This window comes from Leopardus geoffroyi, chromosome B1, assembly GCF_018350155.1.
Source record: "Leopardus geoffroyi isolate Oge1 chromosome B1, O.geoffroyi_Oge1_pat1.0, whole genome shotgun sequence".
Classification (NCBI taxonomy): Eukaryota; Metazoa; Chordata; class Mammalia; order Carnivora; family Felidae; genus Leopardus; species Leopardus geoffroyi.
Window position 1 is genome coordinate 149,186,709 of NC_059327.1, and position 27,211 is coordinate 149,213,919.

Below are 27,211 nucleotides of genomic sequence, written 5' to 3' on the forward strand. Positions count from 1 at the left end.
CCCACGTCGGGCTCTGTGCTGACAGCCCAGAGCCTGGAGCCTGCCTTGGATTCTGTGTCTCTCTCTGCCCCTCCCCTGCTCATGCTCTGTCTCTATCTCTCAAGAATAAATAAGCATTTTAAAAAATTGCTAGAAGACATTGTTGTAAGAGGAGCAACAGGCTTACATACACTGATGCTTCAGATTTTCCCCTAGGCATTTCTCTCAGACCCTGTGAAACCCTGTGGAAACCTTCAAATCCAGGCAATCTGACTGTGCTTACTTCTGGTCACCACCCTGATCCATTTCCTTCTCCGCACTTCCTGGTTCTGTCAGCTGTTGAAACAGCAGTGCCCGCCTCTGTGTGTGTAGTTCAAACTTTTTGTATCTTAACTGCCTGTAAAGTCACTGACTACTATATGCAGAGCCAATCCTGAACTTGCTTTTGTCCTGGCTTCAGAAGTGAGCCTCCCCAGGCTTCCCTCGTCCTGCCATCCTGGGACTACCATCAGCTCCCAGGGTTCTTTTCGGTGCCAGCACCACTGACTGAAAATAAACACTGAAAAAGGAGATTAAAGTGTGAGGTAAAATTTGCTTTTTAAAATTTCTTGTCTTGAAGTTTTTGTCCTGCAGCCATAAAGCATTGGGCTTCTTTAGTGATTTCCATTTTGAACACATGGTTGCAATTTAAATGCTGTTGCCTAATTCCAGTTTTCCCACAGGAAGCTCAGTATTGTTGTTGATGCTGTGCACAGTCTCTCCGGCTTTCCGTGATCACATTTCTTTTTCTAGGGTCAGTTGGACTTTTCTGAAGCATGCCAGGATTGGGGGTCTTCTTATGAAACTGCATGCCTCATAGGGGAATAAAGTTGGATTTCATTAGGGTGAAACAAATGGAAACAAATATTCTTTTCTCATTAAAAGAACCGTTCAGTTTTTTTTTTTTTTTTTTTTTACTTTTTTTTTTTTTTTTTTTATTATATGAAATTTATTGTCCAAATTGGTTTCCATAAAACACCCAGTGCTCATCCCAAAAGGTGCCCTCCTCAATACCCATCACCCACCCTCTCCTCCCTCCCACCCCCCATCAACCCTCAGTTTGTTCTCAGTTTTTAACAGTCTCTTATGCTTTGGCTCTCTCCCACTCTAACCTCTTTTTTTTTTTTTTTTTTTTTCTTTTTTCCTCCCCCTCCCCCATGGGTTCCTGTTACGTTTCTCAGGATCCACATAAGAGTGAAACCATATGGTATCTGTCTTTCTCTGTATGGCTTATTTCACTTAGCATCACACTCTCCAGTTCCATCCACGTTGCTACAAAAGGCCATATTTCATTTTTTCTCATTGCCACATAGTATTCCATTGTGTATATAAACCACAATTTCTTTATCCATTCATCAGTTGATGGACATTTAGGCTCTTTCCATAATTTGGCTATTGTTGAGAGTGCTGCTATGAACATTGGGGTACAAGTGCCCCTATGCATCAGTACTCCGGTATCCCTTGGATAAATTCCTAGCAGTGCTATTGCTGGGTCATAGGGTAGGTCTATTTTTAATTTTCTGAGGAACCTCCACACTGTTTTCCAGAGCGGCTGCACCAATTTGCATTCCCACCACCTCACGCCAGTCAGAGTGGCCAAAATGAACAAATCAGGAGACTATAGATGCTGGCGAGGATGTGGAGAAACGGGAACCCTCTTGCACTGTTGGTGGGAAGAACCGTTCAGTTTTAATGTCAATTATCTCAGTTAGTTTCTCCTAAGAGGGGAGTTGTTTTTCATTTTTCTCTTTTTTACCATTGGTCTCTTTTTTTGTTTCTTGAGAGACAGAGAGAGATAGAGAGATAGAGAGATAGAGAGATGGGTGAGGAGAGGAGAAGGGCAAGAGGAAGAGAGAGAGAGAGAGAGAGACAGAAGGGGGTGAGGGGAGAATCTTTATCAGGCTCATGCCCAGCTCAGAGCCGAGGCAAGACTCAATCCCATGACCCTGAGATCATGACCTGAGCTGAAATCAAGAGTCAGATGTTCAACCAACTGAGCCATCTGGGAGCCCCTACCATTGATCTTTTTAAAAGCTAATCTAGATATTGTAATTTTCTCCCTATTGCTCAAGTAGGAAGACCTGTCATGTCATGTAGACTATCATATATAACCACATAAAATTGTATGTCACTTTCTGATAGGATTTAAAAGATGTTTATAAACTAATTTTTATAATTTTAAATATCATTCATAAACCACCTTCCAGGGTATCAGGCTCAGTGACATTAGTTACGTTATGTCTTCCAATCTCACCCCACTGCATCCATCTCCCCCTGGAATTCTGAATTCATCATTATCCGTGGGTCACACAAAGGCAGTGCAATTCAGGACTACTACTCCTAGATTCCTGAATTGGTTACACCCACTTTCCAGATGTGACTAGTATGTATTCAGAATCAGCTGCTTTATTTTCATCTTGTTACTCATATACATGCTTCTCTGACAACATTTTTGCAGCATTAATAGCTTAAGGTTCTGGTCAGAGGCAAGTCTGCTTTGTCAGAGAAAAATTTCCTTAGAAATTATGAACATCCTCATTTGGATGAGATAAATCAAAGTCTGTTTCTGGTTGCCACTCACTTGTGGTATGTCTTTGAGCAGACTCTCTGCACTTGATACTTAATCTCTTCCACAGAATGAAAGTGAGACTCACCATTGGGGTGGGTAGCACAGTCGATACAATTTGTTTTCTAGAAGACGTGAATTTGGTTTGATATATCATTTATATCTACCCTATATTGTTAGAGAGTAGATTAAAAGTGGTTTAAAGTCATGCTTTACACATTTTACTGTGCATACAAATTACCTTGTATACAAATTACAATTTAACTTTGTTGAAATACAAATTTGATTCTATGTTGAGGCCTGAGATGCTACCGTTCTAACAAGCTCTTAGGTGATGTGGATAGTACATGGTGCTTGTACATGAACTGTATTTGAATAACAATTGTGAATTGATTACATAAATATTTTAAAAAATAGAACAAATGAATCAAAATGAATGATTTAATGAAAAAGAATTAGTGAAGACATGAATGGACCCAGGAATGATATTATAAACGTATGAAATAACATTAACCACCCACCAAGTGGGGAACGAGTTTGTCCACATGATTTGTAGCAGACAGTACAAAATTGGGGGTGCTGTGTCCTCAGTATTTATTTGCTTTCCCATAATAATCTATATGCATAATAAGAGCTGGTAGCGGGGTTATAGTGCTACTGAATTTTCTATTGTGGAACCAAAGAAGAAAAAGAGAGCCTTACTTACTTTCCTCAATTAATTCAAAATATATAAGCATTCGAATGATATTTGGGATCAATAGTTACCTTTATATAATCTGGGCGGAAATAATTGGCTAATAAATTAGTGGAACAAAACGTTTTAGGGAAAACTGTTTCATTTATTATGTGAAACTCAGGTCTAATATCCAAATATATTATGTTGCCTTCTGCTGTCACTCATTCCTGTATATCCAAATTAGGAAGTATCACTACCCCCAAGATCTTAGAAGATTCTAAGTGGGACATGCAGCTTTAATCATTCACTCATTCAGTTCACTCAATATCTACTTCACTCCAAGTACAGAGCTTATAGAATCTATTTCACTCCTTTCTACTTCCTGCTTCTGCTGGGTTCTTGACCAACATTATTTGTTCCCTTCTTGGGGCTGCTGACATATTCCACAGTAATTCATGCTGGAGAATTTCTTCTACTAGACTCTGTTCCTACACTAACAATGGACTGCTAAGGCAACCAGATATTTACCGCAAAATAGAAGATGATCGAGAAGCATAGAGAAGGCAACAAATTAATATGGAATATTTAATATAGTTTTCTTAAAATGCCCTGGTCACTCAGCTTTTATCGGCATCTCATCTTAGGATCTCATCTGCCTTAAATTCATGTGTCTACTTATACTAAGCCTCTGCTTTTCCATCATTATACTGTTCTTCAGGCTTCCAAAGGACCCAGCTCCTTTATGAGCAGTAATAAAGATGAAAAATCCTGATTATTTTTACTGTTCTTTGTCCAGATTTCTCTCTTCTAGACTATTTTTCAGGGATGTGTGAAAGAATTACCTTTAAAACACCAGGCTATTGTATTAACAAGTTTTTCCTAATCAAAAGCATACTTCTTGCTATACAAATTAATTTTAGGCATAACAGTTTAAGCAGCAGGTAGCTTTTAAATTAGTGATTTTGTGTGTAGCTCCTATTATACAAGTAAATATTGAAAGCTTCATCACTGTCTAAAGTTCCTTCAAGGAATTTTGGAATCACTAAATTATTTACAAAATATTTACATGATAAAAATTATATATATATATATATATATATGTATATATCAATCCATTTAAGAACCTCTAGTTGGCAATCTTTGAAGTCTAGTTATAGTTATTTTGCTAGTGACAATAAGAGTTCTTCTAAGATACTATATAATTCAGATTGTTAATTCAAACTCTATTCATGTGTAATATATACTATGTATTATTTTTTTATTACAAGAGTCTCAAAAATAAGTGGAACAATAGGTTCCAAGGGTCCTATAAATTCTATGTTTTACATTTCCTTCCATTTCTAGGATTTTTACATTCTGTGGGGATGGGGGGTGAGAGGGTTGTAAAATGAGAAACAGTAGTAAAAGCAAAGCTAGAGTTTTATTTACAAAGTTCAGTGCAAAGGGGCATCTGGGTGGCTCAGTCAGTTAAGCGTCCAACTTTGGCACAGGTCATGATCTCACGATTCCTGAGTTCTGGCCCTATATCAGGTTCTGCACTGACAGTGTGGAGCCTGCTTGGGATTCTTTCTGTCTCCCTCTCTTTACCCATACCTGCATGCACATACTTGCACTCTCTCAAAATAAATATACTTAAAAAAAAAAAAACCCTTCAACAAAGTTTAGTGAGTAGCTCTCTGCGATGATCAATTTTATGTGTCAACTTAATTGGGCCACAGGGAGCCCAGATATTTGGGCAACATTATACTAGGTCTGTGAGGGTATTTCTGGATGAGGCTAACATTTAAACTGGTAGACTGAATAAAGCAGATTGCCCTTTCTAATGTGAATGTGCCTTATCCAATTGGTTGAAAGCCTAAATAGAACAAAAAGGCTTCCTCTTCCTTTTTGTAATAATAATAATCTGCTCCTAGGATTCAAATTTTTTTGAAGACTTAATAGAGCAATGAGATTCTAATTTGGATTTAGTATTGTTAGTATGATTATGATTAGGATAAACTGGTAGACTGAATAAAGCAGATTGTCCTTTCTAATGTGAATGTGCCTTATCCAATTAGTTGAAAGCCTAAATAGAACAAAAAGGCTTCCTCTTCCTTTTTGTAATAATAATAATCTGCCCTAGGATTCAAATTTTTTATTTTTTTATTTTTTTTTTCAACGTTTATTTATTTTTGGGACAGAGAGAGACAGAGCATGAACGGGGGAGGGGCAGAGAGAGAGGGAGACACAGAATCAGAAACAGGCTCCAGGCTCTGAGCCATCAGCCTAGAGCCTGACGCGGGGCTCGAACTCACGGACCGCGAGATCGTGACCTGGCTGAAGTCGGTCGCTTAACCGACTGCACCACCCAGGCGCCCCTCAAATTTTTTTGAAGACTTAACAGAGCAATGAGATTCTAATTTGGATTTAGTATTGTTAGTATGATTATGATTAGGATAGTTACATCAAACAGTTTACTAAGGAATTTTTTATATGTACACACACACACACACACACACACACATATACATATAGAGAGATTTATTATACCTAATTGGTTTATGAGGTTTTACAGTCAGACAAGTCCCAAGATCTGCAGGATAAATTGGCAAATTGGAGATCCAGCACAGCTGATGATTTAATTCCAGTCTGAGACTGGAGAAGGCCTAAGAACCAGGAGAGCTGATAGTGTTTTAGCTTGAAAGCTGTCAGTTACCAGACTCAGGAAAAGTAAATGTTTTAGTTCCAGTGTGAGGACAGGAAAAAGGCTGATGTCACAGTTCAAAGATTGTCAGGCAAGAAGCATTCTCTCTTAGTTGGGGGAAGGCCAGTCTTTTTGTTTTATTCAGGCTTTCAACTTTAAGAAGGGCAATCTGCTTTATTCAATATACCAATTTAAATATTATTGTCATCCAAAAACACCCTCACCGAAATACTCAGAATGATATTTAAGCAAATATCTGGTCATCTCATGCTACACTCAAGTTGATCAATAAAGTTAACCATCATAGCTCCTAAGCAAGATGGAGTAAGGAAAAAAATTGAGCCCTGTGATTTCCAGATGACTGCCTTGAAGGAATCCCCAGGCCACAAGGAGATAAGAGCAGACATCCAAAAACAAAACAAAACGAAACAAAACAAAACAAAACAAAAACAAGGCATGCAAAGAAGCAGACAAAAGAAACCATAATAAAAAATGTATTCAGTTGAAAACTACCTAGAACTACCGTGATGTTAGAATTAGCAAATGATGGCCTTAAAACAATCATTTTAACTGTATTCAATATGCTCAAGAAATTGCGATAACAAAAGTATAATCATTTCCAAAATGATATTCTGGAGATGAAAACTATGTCTGAGATAAAAAAGCAATAAGTGGCATTAACGTCGACTCCACATTGCAGAAGAAAAGGTCAATGACCATGAAGGCGTAGCAATAGATGGTATTTAAAATGAAACACAGGGGTGCTTGGGTGGCTCGGTCAGTTAAACATCAGACTGTTGATTTCAGCTCAAGTCATGATCTCATGGTTTGTGAGATAGAGCCTTGCATGGGACTCTGTGGTGAAGGCATGGAGCCTTCTTGGGAGTCTTTCTCTCCCTCTCTCTCTGCCCCTCCCCTGCTCATGCTTTCTGTTTCTCAAAATAAATAGATAAATAAAATGAAACACGAGGAGAGAAAAGAATTTTTTAAAATGAATAAAGCATCAGTGAGCTATGAATAACTTTACGTGGCCTGAGGTTTCAGAAGGAAGAACGAGAGAAATAATGACTGTAAACCCATAATTCCAAGAAGATCAATAAATCTAAAACATGCACACATACACACACACACACACACATACTCCCTGTGAAAATAACCATACTAAGGCATATCATCATTCAATCGCTCAAAACCAGTGATAGAAAAAAAGAAAATCATAGTCACAAGGATATAAGGCCCAGCATAGAGAATATAGTCTATGATATTTTAATAGCATTGTACAGTGATAGCTGGTAGCTACATTTGTGGTGAGCATAGATAAGTACAGAGAAGTTGAATCATTATGTTGTATACCTGCAAATAATGTAACATTGTGTGTCAACTACACTCAAAAAAAAAAATTAAAAAAGAAAATCTTAGAAGCAGACCAAAAAAGCAGAGGTGTTATGTACAGAAGAACAAAGGTAAGAACAAAGATGATGGATTTCCTACAAGGAAAAATGAGGTACAACTGAAGTGTAATGATGAGTGTTAGATTTATCTTGCCCTAAGTCCAGATAATTCTTAGCATATTTCTGTAAAATCTGATTTCCAGTTCTAAGATGTGCTGTTTCATTCCTTTCCAAGGCTTCCAGTAAAGACCTTTGTCCTGCTTGTCACTGAGCCAGTTGCTGCTCTTGCAATCTACAGCTTTACACCCACAAAAATGCCCTTTGTATTTAGATATCTGAACACTGAGTGTGTTAAAGGCCAATTTCACTCTGTATCAACTAACAGTGCCTTAAGAATAACATTAGTTACTCAACTTCTAATTTTTATCTTCTTTATTTTCCCAAGACTGGATTGTCAGAAAATAGCAGTATCTTAAGAATTTGTACAACCTGGTATAAAAATGACTTCCCCAAATGACATCATGAGAAAAAACCTGAAGATGATTCATGGCTGTCCCATGGTCTATGCATTTACAAACAACTGGGAAAGGATTGAACAGTTCCACAGCAGACCTGATGACATCGCGATAGCCACTTACCCCAAATCAGGTGAGTTTTATAGCCTGACAAATACATATCTGACTTTAGCCTTTGTTTCCTGAAAATCGGCTTCTCTACAAAATCATTATCATCCTAAAGGTGTCTGGGTGGTTCAGTCAGTTAAACGTCAACTCTTGGTTTTGACTCAGGTCATGATCTTGTGGTTTGTGGGTTTGAACCCTGCATCAGGCTCCATGCTGACAGTGCAGAGACTGCTTGGGATTCTCTCTCCCTCTCTCTCTGCCCCTCCCCTGCTTGTACTCTCTCTCTCTCTCTCTCTCTCTCTCTCTCTCAAAGTAAATAAACCTTAAAAAATAAATGAATGAAATCATTATCATCCTAAATAAAATTATTATTCCTGTCAGTCAGTCTGGCCATCGACTTTGAGTATATTTTGGATGAGCATTTGGGGCACAGAAAGAAGAATTAAGTTTCTAATAGAATGCATTAAGATGGCAAACTCCCTGTAGGTGCTTTTTCCCTCCAGATTCAATAACAGTTATACAAAATGTTGCCTTTCAACGCAGGTACCACTTGGGTTAGTGAAATTGTGGACATGGTTGTAAATAATGGAGATGTTGAAAAGTGTAAGCGGGATTTTATAACAGTTAAAGTTCCAATGTTGGAAATGGCCGTCCCTGGACTAAGAACTTCAGGTAATTTTAAACCAGCTGGGAATTATATTTTGGTAGTATTATTTATACAACACATTAATTATTATATTTGCAATTTCCATTCAAAGAAAATGGAGTCAATTTGGTGCCATAAAATGGAAGTTTGCAAGCAGTACAATCACCAATACATATAGAGAAACTATAGTTTAATACATTGCATATCCAGGTATGATAGCCTAAGATGAAAGAATTTTGTTGTAGAAAACAACTAAAAATTTGGTTGATAACATAAAAAATGTTCCTTATCTTTTTTATACTTTTGTTGTATAGAATCTTATAGATTGTATTAATAAGCTCATAACTTAGGATATTGCTGTAGTTAAATAAGTAAAGTACCAATGCCTCTCAAACACAAAATTTATTATTAATACAATTCATTTTCATTCTGCAAATATTTTTTGAGTGCTTCTAAAGAATTATGCACTGTGCTATGGGCTATAAAATGATTAGTAAATTCAATGCCCTGTTCCCAAGGAGTTTATAGTAATACTGTTATTAAAAAAGTAAATAATAATATGTGAATATTATTAGGCTCATGTATCCAAAGAATAGGGCTCTATAAAAGAGAGTTTATTTTAGCTCAGATATTTAGGGAACTCTACTTTGAAATGAGACATAAAGTCATGCACATAGTTGGAGAAAACACATTTCAGGTGATGAAATAGTAGGTATGAAGTCCTAGATGCAGAAAAGACCTTGGTACAGTCCAGGGATTAAACAACAACAATGAAAGGGGGAAAGAAGGGCTTGCAGTTTTCAAGAAATGCTCAGTGATCTAAGAGAGGATCAGGAGTATGATGTCTTGTGGGCAAGTGAGAAGGGCTTAAGAAGTGAGACCCAGCTCTCCAATGCTGCTGGAAACCTGGGGTAGAAAGACCGAAGTATGGTGGTGAATGTTTATATCAGTTTAAAGAGCAGAATCCAAATTCTCTGTCCTACCAGAGTTAGTTACTTTCACAAGCAGAGAAGAACCAATAGAGAAGGTGTCATTCCTTCTGTGTGGTTGCCTGAAGTCAGAGCAAATGCTGAATCTTGGTGCTAAAAGAGTTATTCTGGGATAAGCAAACAAAGTGAGTTCAAGAGTGAGATCAGACTCCAAAGCCATAAAGAAGCATGAAATGTAAAAGCAATAGAATCAGAATAATCAGGGTGGGAGACTCAGGTATGACTAATGGCAGATGGGGGTTAAGAGTAGGGAGTGAGGCTTTGTAGCATCACCAGAGAGTGAGTAGGTGAGGTTCAGCAGGTAATAGAGGGTAAAATGACACCCAATGGGCTCTGGAGCCTGAATATGAATATGTGTAATGTCATTACATATTCCCCACCTTCACATTTGTGCAATAAAGGGTTCATTTGAAGGACCTTACGTGGTAAAACAATTACAACCTAGAGGTTGAGAAATCTTTTAAGGAAGTTAGGGAGTGAAAAGGAACAACAGCTATGGGAAAAACTTCATAAGAGAAACAAACGTAAGAGTTCATGTCATGGGCATTGAGGAATAATGAGTTATGGAAGATTATGATTTCTCATTCTATATGCTTTGTAAGGTGACTGTCACTATCAGGTCAGTATTAGCATAATGAAATACTTAGTGAATTTTGTAGGTGTATAACTAATGTTTCCAGATAAAATTCAAGATACCAAATTTAATCTGAAATTCAGATAAATAACTCTTTTATTTAGCATAAGTATATCCCAAATATTAGACGGAGGATACTTACACTAAAAGATGTCTGTTGTTTACATGAAATTCAAATTTAACTAAGATTCTTGATCTTTGTTTCCTAAGTTGGCCAACCCTATCCACATTAAAATTAAGAGATTCTTCCTAATACAACTATGTGCTATACATTTTTCTCTACAGAACATTCATTGGTAAACAAAGCAAGCTAGATCTCTGCTCTTGTGGGATCTCCATTAGAGTGTGTATGTTTGGGGTGGGAATGAGGAAGAGGCATGGGAACTGACAATAAATAAATAGACAAGTAATAAACTATGAAACAAAAATAAACCTCACACAGAACATTTTAAAAGGATGTTTTAATAGAGATGCAGTGGCTTTTTAGCATATGTAATAACTTTTTGTAAACAACTGAAGCATAAGATTGTTTTGAATGAGTAAGTCAGCTGCAATTTTGAGCAGGTGTGCCTTGTATGCAAAAGGTGGGAAGATAATGTAGGATTAACAGGTAATCTAGAGGTTAGACTGGGTATAAGTAATATTGTGAAAAAATGCAAAGGACTTTTTTATTGGGTATGAAACCTGAAGGAGGAGACAACAATAATTGAGATTTTAAGTGTTGGTGACTGAACAGGAAATAGCATCATTAACAGATATATCTAGGATATGGTAAAGCCACTGAGTGCATTAAAAGAATAGTAAGTTAAAAGTATAGGCCCAGCCTTTCCTAGTCTATGTCAGGAATTCTCTGAGTGTGCCTTTACCCCAGAAGTGACTTCAGACTGACCAAAGTAACTTAAGTAGTGAGATACAGGGTGCTGGGATCTTCCTAGCTCTGAATATACAAAATAAATGGATATTTTCCATCTCAGGGAAATTCACATATCCCTTATACAAAGACTTGAAGCCAGGTTTCCCACATATTAGTTGTATGACTTTAGTGAGTCCAGCTAACACCTAAAAATTACACAACATTTTCATTTTGCATATATATACGTATGACACATAAAGGAAATAATAAAAAGGTAGGTGCAACAGCAGATGCTCTACAGAAATAACATTGTCTAAACCATAATAGCTGATGTGAGAATTACTAGTTATTGATATCTCTTTGAGATACAGAAAATATTTTTGTAATTATTTATAATAATGCAAGGTATGATAAAATTCCAAATTGCTAAATCCAATACTATTACCCCTCGTTTTGGAGGTGGAGAAAATGAAACATAGAGACTAACATACTTTCAAATGTCTCAAGATGAGTTCAGTGACAGACTTAGGATTCCAACACCTCAGAACTATGCCTTTAACCATGATGCAATATTGCCTCTTAGAATCCAGATAAATAAAATCTGTGATTGGTTTAAAATCTAGCAGCATTATATACTGCTCAAAAATATTTTAACAGGTTGTAGAAAATCAGGAAATGCAGGCTCCTTGAAGACTTTAATATATCTCTATACCAAACTAAATTTTCCCAGGAATAGAACAATTAGAGAAGAATCCCTCACCCCGGCTTGTGAAGACACATCTACCAATTGATCTCCTTCCTAAGTCTTTCTGGGAGAACAACTGCAAGGTATATGCCACATTGCAAGCCAAAATTTTTTAATTAATTAATTAATTAATGTATTTATTTATTCTTGAGAGAGACAGAGATGGTGTGAGTGGGGGAGGGAAAGAGGGAGAGGGAGAGTTGGGGCGCCTGGGTGGCTCAGTTGGTTGAGCGTCCGACTTTGGCTCAGGTCACGATCTCACGGATTGTGAGTTCGAGCCCCACGTCGGGCTCTGTGCTGACAGCTCAGAGCCTGGAGCCTACTTCTGATTCTGTGTCCCTCTCTCTCTCTGGCCTTCTCCCACTCATGCTCTGTTTCTCTGTCTCTCTCTCTAGAATAAATAAAACATTTAAAAAAAAAAAGAGAGAGAGAGAGAGAGGGAGAGAGAGAATCCCATGTAGGCTCCATGCTATCAGCACAGAGCCTGATGTGAGGCTCAAACTCACGAAACTGTGAGATCATGACTTGAGTCAAAACCAAGAGTCAGTCACTTAACTGACTGAGCCTCCCAGGTTCCCCTGCAAGTCAATTATTTAATGTGACCTTATTGCTTTAATCACACAAATAGTGATTGCTCAAATGTTTTGTTTGTCACTATGAGAACTGAGCTATATAAGAAAGTGGTTAAAGAAAAAATACATATATTTCAATCTAAACCTATGTGTTCAAGTTTGCCAAAGGCAGGTAGCAACAGGATCCCCATCTCAGGACAGTATTGCTACTGTTATTCCCCAGCGGTCTCTAGATGTTCTGGCCTACTCCCAAAACTCAACATAAAGATGTCAGTTCTTATTTGATTATTTGGTAAAATTCTCCAGTAAAACATTTGTGCCTGAATATTTGATTCTGGGGAAGTTTTAAATTTGAAATTCAATTTCTTCAATAATTGTGGGAGCTATTCTGATTATCTATTTCAACCTCACTGATTTTTACTGGTTTGTGATGTGTGAGGAATTCTAAGTTGTTGAGTTTTGTAATGAAAAGTGTTTTATAATTCTCTTCTTATTCTTTCTTTGAACAGACTGTGTTTTTATAGCTACTTTATTTTTAGAGCAATTGTAGGTTCACAGCAAAATTGAGTGGAAGGGAAAGAGACTTCCCATACATCCCTTGCCCCTACACATGCATAGCTACCTAGTTTCAACAGCTCCCACCAGAGTGGGACATTTGTTACAACTGATGAACCTACATTGACGCATCATTATCACCTAAAGTTCATAGTTTACATTAGGGTTCACTCTTGGTGTTGTACATTCTATGGATTGGGACAAAGGTATAATGACATACATATATATACCATTATAGTACCATATGGGGTAGTTTCACTGCCCTAAAAACCTTCCATACACCACCTGTTCATCCCCTTCTCCTCCCAACCTGGCAACAACTGATCTTTTTTATTGCCTCCATGGTTTTACCTTTTCTAAAATGTCATATAGTCAGAATCATACAGTTTGTAGCTTTTCCACATTGTATTCTTTCACTTAGTAATATGCATTTAAGGTTCTTCCATATCTTTTTATGGCTTGATAGCTCATTTCATTTTAGTGCCAAATAATATTCCATCGTCTGGATATACTCCAGTTCGCTCATTCACCTACTAAAAGACATCTTGGTTCCTTCCACATTTTGGTAATTATGAATACAGCTGCTCTGTGTATCCACTTGCAGGTTTTTGTGTGGGCCTTATTTTTCAACTTTGGGTAGATACCATGTAGTGCAATTGCTGGCTTGCAGGTAAGAGTATTGTTTAGCTTTATAAGAAACTGCCGAAGTGTCTTCCAAAGAAGCGGTACCATTTTTCAATCCCACCAGCAATGAATGAGAATTCCTGTCACTGACTCCACATCCTCATCGGGATTTGGTGTCAGCTTTCTGGATATTCGTCATTCTAATAAGTATGGAGTGATATCTCATTGTCACTTTAATTTTCATTTCCCTGATGACATATGATGTGTAACATCTTTTCATACTCTTATAATTTTAATGGCTGTAAGATTTGTTGTGATACGGCCTGTTTTTTTCCTTAATATTAGTTGTGTCTTCTCTTTTTTATTAGCCTTGCTAGATGTTCATTAATTTTGTGATTTTTAAAAAGACCAGCTTTTTGTTTCATTAATTTGCCCTAGTGTTTTCCTGTTATTAATTTCCATGGATTTCAAATCCATGTGGTTTCCTTCCTTTTTTTTTCCCACAGATGATTTATATGGCTCGAAATGCCAAGGACGTTGCAGTTTCATATTACCATTTTGACTTAATGAATAATTTGCAACCTGTCCCGGGCACTTGGCAAGAATACCTGGAGAAGTTCATGACTGGAAATGGTAGGTAGGCTTGGGCTTGAAATTAATACGTAATTTTTTTTATTTTTAATAATACTAATATTACTGGTATGGCTTTTCTTATCAAAACACTTTTCAAAGTCAGTAACAAGTATATTTAAATAGCATTTAAAAAACTTAGATCAACTATATCTAATATCACACTATGACATCAATAAATAGATTTGGTGTTTTACATTGGCTTGATGAAAATTTTCTCCAATGTGTTTTCAGTTGTTAGAAATCCATTCTCATTTCCTGCTTATGATAGAAATTGCTTAACATGCCCATATCTTTAGTTAGATGTTATACATAAATAGTACTTAGACAAATAATTAATATGAGTACTTAGTTGGATAGTTTTCTTCCACCCGAGGCTAAGTAAAACCCACTGGAGCTCAAAGCACTTTCATTTGAAATTTACATTTACTTTGTACTTTCTATTTTTAAAATCTAATTGTACATTCATAATTATTTATTTTTTTAATTGGCCTTATATATTCACTAAATTCCACAAAACATTTGTACAATTTGGCTTATTGTTTAGAAACAAATCTTTAATTTGATGAATGCTTGTGGTAATAGACTTTTTTCTGGTATTAGTGGCCTATGGTTCCTGGTTTAATCATGTTAAGAGCTGGTGGAAGAAAAAGGAAGAACACCCAATACTTTTCTTGCACTATGAAGATATGAAAGAGGTAAATAGAAATTCATTCTGGATAATTCCCCCACTACATCCAAAGGGTTGGGGCCAAGGGGTAATATATATTTTCAACTTAATCTATGGACTAAAAAAATGTTATGGTTATTTTGCCTCTTCTCCATGCCTGCTTACTCAAATCTTTCTAAGATCATTAGTGACTTCTAGTGGTGAATCCATGACATTTTTATCTTCTCATACTTTTTCATCATTGTGTTTATTTTGAGCACCTTTTCTTTTTGAAATTCTTTCCTACATTTAACAAGTTATCATACTCTTCTGGTTTTCCTGTGGATCTCTATCACTTAATTTTGTTTTGTTTTGTTTTTTAAGCTGCTTGCTACATTTTGGTGATCATACCCATGCCCACTGTTGCCAAAACTATTTATGTGCTAATGACCCCCCAAACCCCATTTTAACTTCCACCCTAATTCAGATGCATGCTTTAATTAAAATGACCCTCAAATTTAGCACATTCAAAACTAAACTCATTTTGCTCCTCTCTCTCTCCAACGTGTAAGCCTTTTCTCCTTTTATTCTGTCTTTGGTTAACGATGTCATTTGTCCATTAATTTTCAGGTTTGAAATATATTGTCTTCATTGGCTTTCATATAGTGGATATGGTTCCACTCTATTGTGAGCATCTCATTGGTTCATATGACCTATCTATTATAACTCTGAAATGTACCCCTCTCCTTTACTCTCTTACTATATCCCTCTTAGTTTGGAGACTCATAAGCATTCATGTAGTCTCCTGTATGAACTACTATTACTTCAAATACTGCATAGTTCCAGCCCTATTCTGAGACTATTTTACTTAAATTAGGCAAACACACACACACACACACACACACACACACACACACACCTGAGAAATATGTGGAAACCAAGTCTCTCTATTTGAAAAAGCCTGGACATAAAATGAGGATACATTTTAGCCTCTCAGATTCATAATGGAAGGTACAATATCTATCATTTTCATGGCTGCATTCACAGTACATAATATAGCACCTTACATATACAGAGGGACTCATAGGATAACTTGTATGGATAATTGATTATTTGAATGAATAAATAAATGAATGAGCAGTGATAACAAGCTTTTTAGAGACACCAATTTTACTTGTTATAACAGAAATCCTGCCCCATGTAAAATTTCCCTTGATCCAAGTATTTCTGAAAATGCCTCAGGGTACTTCTCACATTTTAACCAAAAGAGTCCTTTGAATTTTTCTGCTCTGCCCAGGCTCCCATCTTCCATCACATCTGTTTGCAGCCCATAGAGAATTCATGGAGTAAGCTTTACTATTGTCCACTTACACAGGGCTTGAGGCAATTTATTTCAATTTGCTGGTAATATGCAGCTGTGAAACTGAAGTGGTCTTATGAAAACACTTTTAAAAAGTGACACTATCCCATGAATGTTTGATTAGCCAGAGTTAAGTCATGAATTCATAAGAGACAAAATTGTCCTTCTGTTCTTTCTTCACTTCCTAGACCCAGCGTAGCCCTTAATAACTTTATGAAAGGATCAATTTTAGCTTCTGAATATAGTCCTTTTTCTCCATAGGGATGGGGAAGTACATTTTCTGGGCCGGGCTGGTATCCAAATTCTGAGTCTGACAGCATGTTGTCCTCTACATGACATTTTTGTGTCAACCATGTATCTCCTTATTTAGCTAAAATGTGTTATTCAAACCCACTTGTTCATACTGATTTATGGTCCGACCCAATCAGCTTTATAAGCATATCTTATATCTTATATGAATATAAGCATATTCTTAATTCCACTCAAACGTGCTACAATCATAGTACTAATAGATGATCTTTTTCTCCTGTCATACCAGTCATTTTTAGACAATGTTATATGAAGAAGTTTATTCTATCAACAATAGAACAAAATTATAATTGCATATCTGTAATAAAATTCAGAGAGAGGTCCAGTAATTTACATCAGGTTTATGAGCATCTGCATAAATTCTTAACCAATGAGGTGAAAGAGTAATACAGCAGAAGGAGATTCTGTAGGAGCCAGCACCCACTTTCACTTGTACTGCGCTATAAACTAACATGCTCATTGATATTTAGGCAGTGGCCAGATTATTCTCCAAACACTTTGAATCCCTTATAGAAACTGTTTTCTAATTGTCTGTCCATCTGTGGTTTTCTTAGCACCACGATTAACTTTTCTTTTGGCCCTGTTTCCATTATCATCATTTCTGACCTTTTACTTCTTCCAAGCATCCCTTAATTAGTCATCTCTTTCTGCTCTCATTGTCTGACATATAAAACATTGCCAGACCTTCCCTTGTAGGGAACTCCCTGCCAAAATGTACGTATGTGTGTGCATGAACACACATACAGTTAATGACATATTATTAAATGCTGTTGCTTCCCTGCGTAAGAGATAAAGTACAAATCCTTCAGCAGGACATCCAAGGACTTTCTCAGTTTTACCCCAATTTATCTTTCCAGTTTTAAAACCCTCTCTCACTCCTATGAACAACTCAGACCAAACTTCAACCTCTTTCCTTTTTTTTTCTTCCTTCAACATATTATGAGACCCTATACCCCCAAAAGTTTTGACTGTTTTCTCTACTGGAAATGCACTCTCCAACACCTCACCAGACCACATATCATGGTAAATTCTGACTCCCTTTTTCAACTCAGCTTAGCTATCACCTTCTCAAAGTATTTCTAGACATACCCATATAGGGTTTAGTTTAGCTTCCTTAAATTTACAAATATTAAGTTTATGTCATTAGAATCCGGAAAGTGATCCGTTTATCAAATTTTGTTCTTTTTATCCTCAATTATTCATGAATAACTTAAGTTTTGATATCTTTGCGCTTTCATGGGAGTTTATTTTTGATAATTTATATCCAAGCAAGGTTGAAGGTATAAAGACTCTAAGGCAAACATACTTGAAGTTGTTCATGAATTTATTATTTTTGTTTTTAAATATTGTTATTAAAAACAAGAAAGGATGGGGTGTCTGGGAGGCTCAGTTAAGAGTCGGACTTCGGCTCAGGTCATGATCTCACATTTTGTGGGTTCGAGCCCCCTGTCAGGCTCTGCGCTGACAGCTCACAGCCTGTAGCCTGCTTCAGATTCTGTCTCCCTTTCTCTCTGCCCCTCCCCAGCTCACTCTCTCTCTCAAAAATAAATAAACATTTAAAATTTTTTTTAAATAAAAATAAAAACAGGAAAGGAATTTCGATTAATAATAAATAAATAAAGGCAGGAAGAATAAAAAAATAATACTGAGTCCCTAAACTTTCACTGTTCAAATCTGATTACAACTTGACTTAAAATAGCTGCTTTTTTTCCTCCATATATTGTTACTATTTAGCCAAGCTTTGTTCTTATTTTACTTTTGATATAAACTAATATAATATGAAATTTAGAATAAACAAAATATTTCTAGCCTATTTTTCCCAAACATAAACTATTGATTTTTTCATTTTCATGATTAATTTTAAAAAGCATTGATGACCCAACAAAATGTGGATTGAATATTCAGAACCAAGACTTAAGAAAACAAATTATAAATATTACAGTTTTCACATTATGTTAATGATGTGTTAACCATTTTCTTGGGTATGTCTCTCTTTACCCACTGATAGAATCCAAAGCAGGAAGTCAAGAAGATTATGAGATTTCTAGAGAAGAATTTGAATGATGAGGTCTTGGATAAGATCATCCATCACACCTCATTTGAAATGATGAAAGACAACCCTCTGGTGAATTACACACATATACCAAGTACCGTGATGGATCACAGCAAATCCTCTTTTATGCGTAAGGGTAAGTATTTTGCTGAATTGAATTTCCCTTTTCACTTTCTTATGAATTACTCTGAAATGAGGATTAACTTTGTGATCTCTAACAAGTTACTTAGCCAGTTTGGGCACCAATTTCTTTATCTGTAATATAAGGACATTAAAAATACCTGCCACAAAAAGTTGCTGAACTAGATTAGAAATTACCAGAGGAAATAATGCTTATAAACCTGTTATCTGAATACCTTGGGTATTTGATGTGTATTTCTTCTCCTATTTACTCTGCTACTAAATGGGACTAGTTTTGTCAGTTCTCATGTGAGTCATTCCAAAATTTGTATTCTTAAATCTTGAATCTTTACCTAAATAGGCATAGGCCTCCCTCTCTTCCTCAGTAATTGGTTAACGTGACTCAATACAGAACCATCTACCCCATATCACTTAGAAAACGGAGGTCACTTTGTTAAGGATCCACCAGGAGAAAGGACTTTGTTTTTACCCTATGGGAAGATTCTGTTCCCTAAAAATACCAGCTGAATTATAGGAAACATGGAATCTAAATTTAAATTAAAAAGATGACAAGAGAGGAATATGGCATTCACTATTGATTCCAATGAAGCAAATCTTTTAGCTTGTGGCTTCTTGTACAGGATTTGTGTCAAAAGATGTTTTATTAGTGATAAAAATAATGCATTTAACAAATTATTAACAAACAAATTTGAGAAGTTATCCACCTAATAACGTCACCTTCTATTTTCAATATTCTTTATTGAAGTGGGAGGGAAAGGGGTAAAATTACAGTTAGTGTGCTAGGAAGTAAACACAACCCTAAAATGTACTGTGCATATGAATATGTGGCTGAAAACCCTTGATTTTCAAAGACTTATGGTTAAATTGTTTTCTAAAACATTTTTCTCTATTAGTTATTAAAATAGCAAATAGTGTTGGTGTTTTCAAATTATTTCTTATTTCAAATTATTTCTTATTATTTCTTATTACATTTAACTTTTCAAACCTAACCTCTAGAAAGTAAAGTTTTCATTGTAAGTGGTGTCTAAACAAAGACTCATGCACACATACACACATTTTGCTGGCAGAAAGGAAAAAAAAATCTGAAAAAAAATGCTCCTTTACTAAATAAGGCAAATTGTCATTTTGTCGGATTATCTGAATGTAACTTCCAAGAGAGTTTTATTCCCAGCCATATGAAAATTGGTACCACCTCATGATATCTCGTTAGGGTATTGAGGTAAATGAAATAAGTTCCATAACTGGATTCTATGTGTCTCCAACTTCAAACAGAAAAGAGTGCATGCTGGTCTAATGGGAGAGTCAGTCTTTACATCTTCTCTGGAAGTGGTAAAAAAAAACATATTCTTTGAGGGCGGATTGATCTGGTGTTTATCCAGGTTATTCCACTCCCTGAATCTATGACTTTGAATACATTGAATCAATCTGCCAAAGGTCTGGCTACATCACTGAAAATATGGAGAAAGTAACAAGCTCTGTGTCATAAATTTTGGGGGAGGATTATGGTAAATGACATGTAAACATTTGGAATGTTTTTTCTGACCATAAATAATACATTAAAAAGTAACAAGTCTTATTAGTCTAAATAGTTTATCCACTTATTCATTCATGCACTCAAGAGACAAATAAAGAATCCTTATTTATTCATTCATTTGCGTATAGTTTATCCACTTATTCATTCATGCACTCAAGAGACAAATAAAGAATCCTTATTTATTCATTCATTTGAGTATAGTTTATCCACTTATTCATTCATGCACTCAAGAGACAAATAAAGAATCCTTATTTATTCATTCATTTGCGTATAGGAAACACTCTTCGTGAACACCTGAATGCAGCATGTATTCTCTAGAACATGGTTGGATGAATGACACATGCATCTGCTTTAAGAGGCTTATAATGCATGCAAGAGGCATGCATGTAAATGGATGTTAAACAGGGTTCAGATTGATGTATAAACAAAGGGCCAGGCGCACTCAGTCTTGAAGGATGCCATGTTGTCTAAGTCAAGGTCATAATTTAGTTACACAATAGTAAAAGTAGTATGGAGAGGATAGATGATCTACAATGTTCATACTTATGTCCCAAATCGCAATAAAACAGAAAAATCTGGGCTTCGACCAGCATTTATGTTGTCAAAAAAATTTATACTTCCCTTACTCTTGTGAAGCAAATGTGTTTATGTATATTATATAATTAATACTCAAAATACAAGATCATTGGAATACTTTATATATAACTCTTTATTGTTTAATCCGTGCTTTTTATTTTTAATGGCATCTTTACAGATGTACTGTTCCAAATATACATTACTCTTGCATTTCAAAGAGCTCTTAACCCTAGAGAGCATAGTGAGTGAACATAGAACACAAAGTATAATAACCAGGGAAAAACCTTGTTTACGGGGATGTTTTTCAATAAAAGGATTTGAAATCTTCATCAAGTCATCATGAGTTAATGTAGCTTGCAATTCAATAGGACATACTTCATATTTTATAAATAGCAAAAGTAGATGTTTATCTCCAAACACATTTGTAGTACATTAAAAATTTATTTATTTTGGGGGGCGCCTGGGTGACTCAGTCGATTAAGCGTCTGACTCCAGCTCAGGTCATGATCTCACAGTTTGTGAGTTCAAGCCAGTGTCAGGCTCTGTGCTGACAGCTTGGAGCCTGGAGCCTGCTTCGGAATATGTGACCCCCTCTGTCTCTACCCCTCCCCTGCTCATGCTCTTTCTCTGTCTCTCAAAAACGTTAAACTTTTAAAAATTTTTAAAAATTAATTTATTTTCCAAATAAATATTTATAAGCATCCAAGTATAAGAAATATATGTAAATTTGTATCCCAAAAGTTTTGTAAAAATGGTTCCGAGATGTTATATATTTGATTTTAAATGCTATTCTTTTCATCTAAACTTCAAATACAGTATAAGTCTAATGAACTCAGGGAAAGCAGGGATCCTCCAGGTGTCATCCCATCTTCATTTATAAATTCATGGGAAATTATACTTATCAACTTTCTAGTACATGGATTGTTTTTGCTGATGACCAGTCCTTTGTATAGTTTCCAAAACTAATTCATGAGATAAAATCTGCCCTGACCATTGATCCAATGCCCAGTAGTAACCTCATGACCCATGACAAACAGAAACACTAAAAGAATCTCGTTCAGGAAACTATTGTACAGCCTGTAAATTTTGACAAGAAAATTAATCATTTTCAGAATGTATCTTTAAAAGTCAATCAAAACCACAATGAGATATCCACCTTACACCTGTTGGAATGGCTAGTATCAAAAAGACAAGAAATAACAAGTGCTGACGAGGATGTGGAAAAAAGGGAACACCTTGTATACTGTTGTTGGGATGTAAATTGTAGCCACTGCAGAAAACAGTGTGGAGGTTAAAATTAAAAATAAAATTAAAAATATAACCACCATATATTTGAGAAGATATATGTTCCCCTATGTTCATTTCACCATTATTTACAATAGCTAAGATATAGAAGCAATGTAAGTGTTCAGCAATAGAGGAAGGGGTAAAGGAGATGTGGTTTATACATACAATGGAATTCTACTTGCCATAAAAAATAAAATAAAATCTTGCCATTTGCAACAACATGGACGGACCTAGAAGGTATTATGCTAAGTGCAACAAGTCAGACAGAGAAAGAAATACCGTACAATTTCACTTATTGTGAAATTAAAAAAAAATATTAAACAAAACAAAGCAGACACAGATTCATAAATAAAAGAACAAACTGATGGTTGCCAGAGGGGAGGGGAGTGGGGAAATAGGAGAAATAAATGAAGGGATTAAGAGGAACAAACTTCTGGTTATGAAATAAATAAGTGACAGGGATGCAGAGTACAACATAGGGAATGTGAATTATATTGTAATAACATGATAACTTCATTTATCATGTTGATCATTTCTTAATGGATAGAAATGTCGAACCACTATATTGTACGCTGAAATGAGTCTAATATTGGATGTCAATTATACTTCAAAAAAATTCAGGTTCTATTTAGTTATAAGCCACCTTTTTAGATGGAAGGAATTACCGATAAAAGAGAACTGACATTTTAAAGTATTCAAATACAAGGAAAGTCTTTCTTTTCTAACCTTTTCTTTTAGTAGACATTAGTTTTCCCCTCATACTGGAAATATATTACTCCTTCATGTTTTCTTATTTATTTTTAGGGACTACAGGTGACTGGAAGAATTACTTCACAGTGGCCCAAAATGAGAAATTTGATGCCATTTACAAGAAGGAAATGTCTGGAACTGCACTTCAGTTCCGCACAGAGATTTAAAGAGCCTACACTGCCAATCTGAAGGAGGAAGAACTGAGCTGTAATTTGTTAAAATGGGCAGTTATTACTTTACTTGGGCAGTCAAATGGACTTATAAAGGAGAAAATGTGCTTTTAAAATGGATTTTTTTTTTTTTTTAGCGTCATTAATCAGGTCTCAGTTTCACTCCTGACTCTGAGCTTCCAAATTCCCTAAAGTTAGGGCCAATTGTTACCTTTTTGTAGGATCTTCCTGCCTTTGCCTAGACTAGTATGAACCGCAAAGTACTTATCCTACTCAATCTTCTATATATTGTGGCTGAGAATTCCGTTCCCCTCCCTATTAACATGGTCCAAGAAGTGCTATTTGCACCCTGAAACTATATTTTCTAGCTCTGCCCCAGCTTCGCTTTGTTGAAAATTTGACTCAGGACACTGTGTTCCATTGCTGTCTTCCGGGTTTCAAGTTGTTCCCTGGGTCATAGATCATCTTCTCACAGTGTCACTATTTGGATAACATAGTTCATGTCCCAGATGATGTGGTTCAGATTTCAGAAATGTTGTTCCTATATCTAATTTCTAAGCATACAAATTTTTAATTGATGAGGATCCAATTTCTGGGTCTCCATAGGTGAAAGGCCTATACTGGTCTCCCTAAGACCCTTCCATGGGAACTGTAGCTCTGCTCTGAGAGCCTGGACTGAGGCAGCAACCTGCTTCCTGTGCAAAGTCCTCCCCAACCTCAACAGTCTCTACTGCAAGGCTGAGAATTGTCTATTGCCATGCTCTGGGCAGCATTCAGGAATTTCAGTTACTTCATTTTGTGATTTTTTTTTTTTTTTTTTTTTTTTTAGTGTGTGTGTGTGGCATTTATCAAACTGGTACCAAAGGGAGACTCTGTTCTGAATTTCCACTATGCCCTTCTTACCCCATTTCCCTTCTGTGTACCATCCAACACCTATGCCCATCAGCTTGGGCTCTTTGATAAAATGCTTCCTTGGGACATTTGTTTCTCAACTCCAGCTTTGCCTTAGATGTACTTATCTATATCTCCATGTGCAGCAAGATCTTTTATCTGCAGATAATATCAGCATGTGACAAATTGCATGCCAGGCCCAACCTCCCAAACTCATGCTTGGTGAGAATGTCCTGGGTCTTACTTGTTCTGGAGAAGAGTTCTGGAGCTGAGCCATGACTGAGACAGCTACAATAATTTGGGTGATGGTGTTTTGCCTTCATAGGCAAATGGCTGCCATCAGCCTCTGAAGTGGGAATAGAGCCTCAGGCATGTAACTTCTCTCCTCCCTAGCCCCAGCAAACTGTTTAATGGCAACTGCAAATCTCCTGGGAGTGATATATATATGATTTTGGAAATAGTTGTTCTGATAGTTTTATTATAATATGTATTATACATTATTTTTGTATGTTCCTTAGAAATATGTTTAGTAGTAGTTAATCTTGAATACCTAGGGATATGGTGAACTAGTTTCAGCTTTCTAGAATATGCTTAACAACACAAAAGTAAAGCCGATCACAGATCTATTTGATTTATTATCTTTATTAATCAGTTAATGTGATACATACTTTGGATTATATGGTCTATTTTTGAATAAAAAAATGTGTCTTTCTGAACTAGTCTTTAATCTGGGTAATAGATCGGCTACATGACTGCCTTCACTAGCAGGATAGGATAGTTTCTATTTTCCCTAGTTTTCCTTTGTGGAAATAAGTTTCTGTACCTGGATTTTAATTTTTAAAAAATTAAGTAAGCTTTAACTATGTCCCAGGTATTTTATTAGGCACTGGATATAGAGTGGAGAAACAAATCGAATTTAGATTTTCATTTACTTTTCTTACAGGTGTTGCCTCTGATCCAAATGCCAGAACTCTGTTCACTCTCTCATCAACTCAAGCTTCACACTACAGAGTAACACTCCTACTAGAATTCCAATTTCAGAAGTGCCTGATATCTTTTAAAATCACTTAAAAACTGCCACCAAGTTAATTTTCCTAAGATAATGCTTTTATCATTATTTTTCCTATTCAACAATCATCTGTACAATTTTAAAACAAAAAAAATTAGAATAATCTCATTCTATTTTTCTCTTACCTAAGCACATACCTCAGGGATAGTGATAGCAGATGTCTGGCAAGGATGAGATTACTTTCATATCCTTGGCCCCTTGCTAATCAATCAAAGACCGTTTTCCAAGAAACCAACTGTGTCCACAAATATTGTTTCACTGTGGCATTCAAAGCAAGTACTGGCACTTGTCCAGAGTAGGTGCCTATTATAAAACTGCCATTATTGATAAAAAGAAAAGAGCCACAAAAACTCCCAAGGGAACTGTGTTTTAATCATGGATTTTCCTTTAGTGAAATGCTTACATTTTAGAAAACAAAAGAAATAGATTTTAGTTTCTCATTCTGTAAAATTAATCAGTTCGTGTTTCCTCCATATTCTAAAACTCTAAAACTATGGCTATCCTGGCCTCATGCTTCCATAATCCAACTGTTTTCATCAGTGCCTGAATGTTCTTTGTGTTTCTGCACCAGTGCTTTTGTTCACATCATGCCTTTCTCCTCCCAACCTCACTCCCACAAACATCCAGGATGCCATATTTCCACCTCCCTAGATTAAAAGCCCAATTCTAATTTTATTTCTCTTTTTTTTAAGTGTATTTACTAATTTCATTTCAATAAACATTTCTCTTGCCACGCTCTCTCTCAAAGAAACTTCTCCTTCCATCCGAGTCTTCTAGTATTTGTCCCCTGGATAATTTATCTGACAGTTACTAACTAAAGAGGTATTCTCCTAAACACCATTATGCCTTTGGAGCTACCTACCTATCAACAAATTAAGCTATGTTCTTTGATGACAAGTACTGGCTTTCACCTTTTAGTGCTTCCACAATGCCTAGTGCAAGCTCCATGTTCTGCATGATAACATTGGAGTCACTTGAACTCATCCAGTAAAGTTTATTTGTAAACCTCTCTTTTGCAAATTCACAATCTATTTCAATACACATTAAATAACACAAATTAAACAAACATAGCATATATATGTATTGCACTAATAGATTAAGGCACTTTTCTCTGCTGGATTAAACTGTAGCCTCAGACACCTTCTTAACACAACACTATATTGATATATTAATTTACCGAGGTTGGTATGTGCGATGATCAGTTTTATATGTCAACTTAGATAGGCCTATGCTACCCAGCTACTTCATCAAATGAATATAGGTGTTGCTGAATAGGTATTTTATGCATGTGATTAATATCTACCATCAATTGACTATTTTTTGAAATTTTTAACAAAAATAACATTTTTATTACAAAAAAATATTCCCAAAAGAACATAGATTATGTGACAGAGCACCTGGGTGGTTTAGTCGGTTGAGTGTCCGACTTCAGCTCAGGTCATGATCTCACGGTTCAGGGGTTCAAGCCCCTTGTCGGGCTCTGTGCTGACAGCCTGGAGCCTGCTTCAGATTTTGTGTCTCCCTCTCTCTCTCTCTCTTCCCCTCCCCACTTGCACTCTGTCTGCCTCTCTCTCTCTCAAAAATAAATAAACAACAACAAAAAAAAAGAACACAGATTATGTGAAGTCCCAAAATGAAATATCTTCATTATGTGGGATAAAGACTCCTTTTATTTTTTTTATTTTTATTTTTTGTAACTGATTGTCAAATTGACTTCCATACAACACCCAGTGCTCATCCCAACAAGTGCCCTTCCTCAATGCCCATCACCTCCTTTCCCCTCCCTCCACCCCCATCAACCCTCAGTTTGTTCTCTGTATTTAAGAGTCTCGTGGTTTGCCTACCTCCCTCTCTGTAACTATTTTTTCCCCTTTCCTTCCCCCATGGTCTTCTGTTAAGTTTCTCAAGTTCCACATATGAGTGAAAACATATGGTATCTGTCTTTCTCTGACTGACTTATTTCACTTAGCATCATACCCTCCAGTTCCATCCATGTTGCTGCAAATGGCAGGATTTCATTCTTTCTCAATGCCAAGTAGTATTCCATTGTATATATAAACCACATCTTCTTTATCCATTCATCCGTTGATGGCCATTTAGGTTCTTTCTACAATGTAGCCATTGTTGAAAGCACTACTATAAACATTGGAGTACATGTGCCCCCTATGCATCAGCACTCCTATATCCCTTGGATAAATTCTTAGCAGTGCTATTGCT

At 36.2% G+C, this 27,211-nt stretch overlaps 1 protein-coding gene across 2 annotated transcripts; it reads left to right on the top strand.

Moving 5' to 3' along the window:
* Window positions 1-369: 369 nt before the first annotated feature.
* On the top strand, window positions 370-24,641 carry LOC123595903 (sulfotransferase 1B1). Of its 2 annotated transcripts, XM_045473836.1 has the most exons (8): window positions 372-563; window positions 7,780-7,982; window positions 8,501-8,629; window positions 11,810-11,907; window positions 14,082-14,208; window positions 14,809-14,903; window positions 18,532-18,712; window positions 22,919-24,641. In XM_045473836.1, the coding sequence occupies exons 2-8, from the start codon at window positions 7,835-7,837 to the stop codon at window positions 23,029-23,031; spliced, it is 891 nt and encodes a 296-aa protein (XP_045329792.1). In that variant the 5' UTR covers window positions 372-563; window positions 7,780-7,834; the 3' UTR covers window positions 23,032-24,641. The 2 variants fall into 2 exon arrangements, with proteins under 2 accessions (XP_045329793.1, XP_045329792.1); XM_045473837.1 differs by lacking the exon at window positions 8,501-8,629 and having other exon boundaries at window positions 370-563.
* The last annotated feature ends 2,570 nt before the right edge of the window (window positions 24,642-27,211 follow it).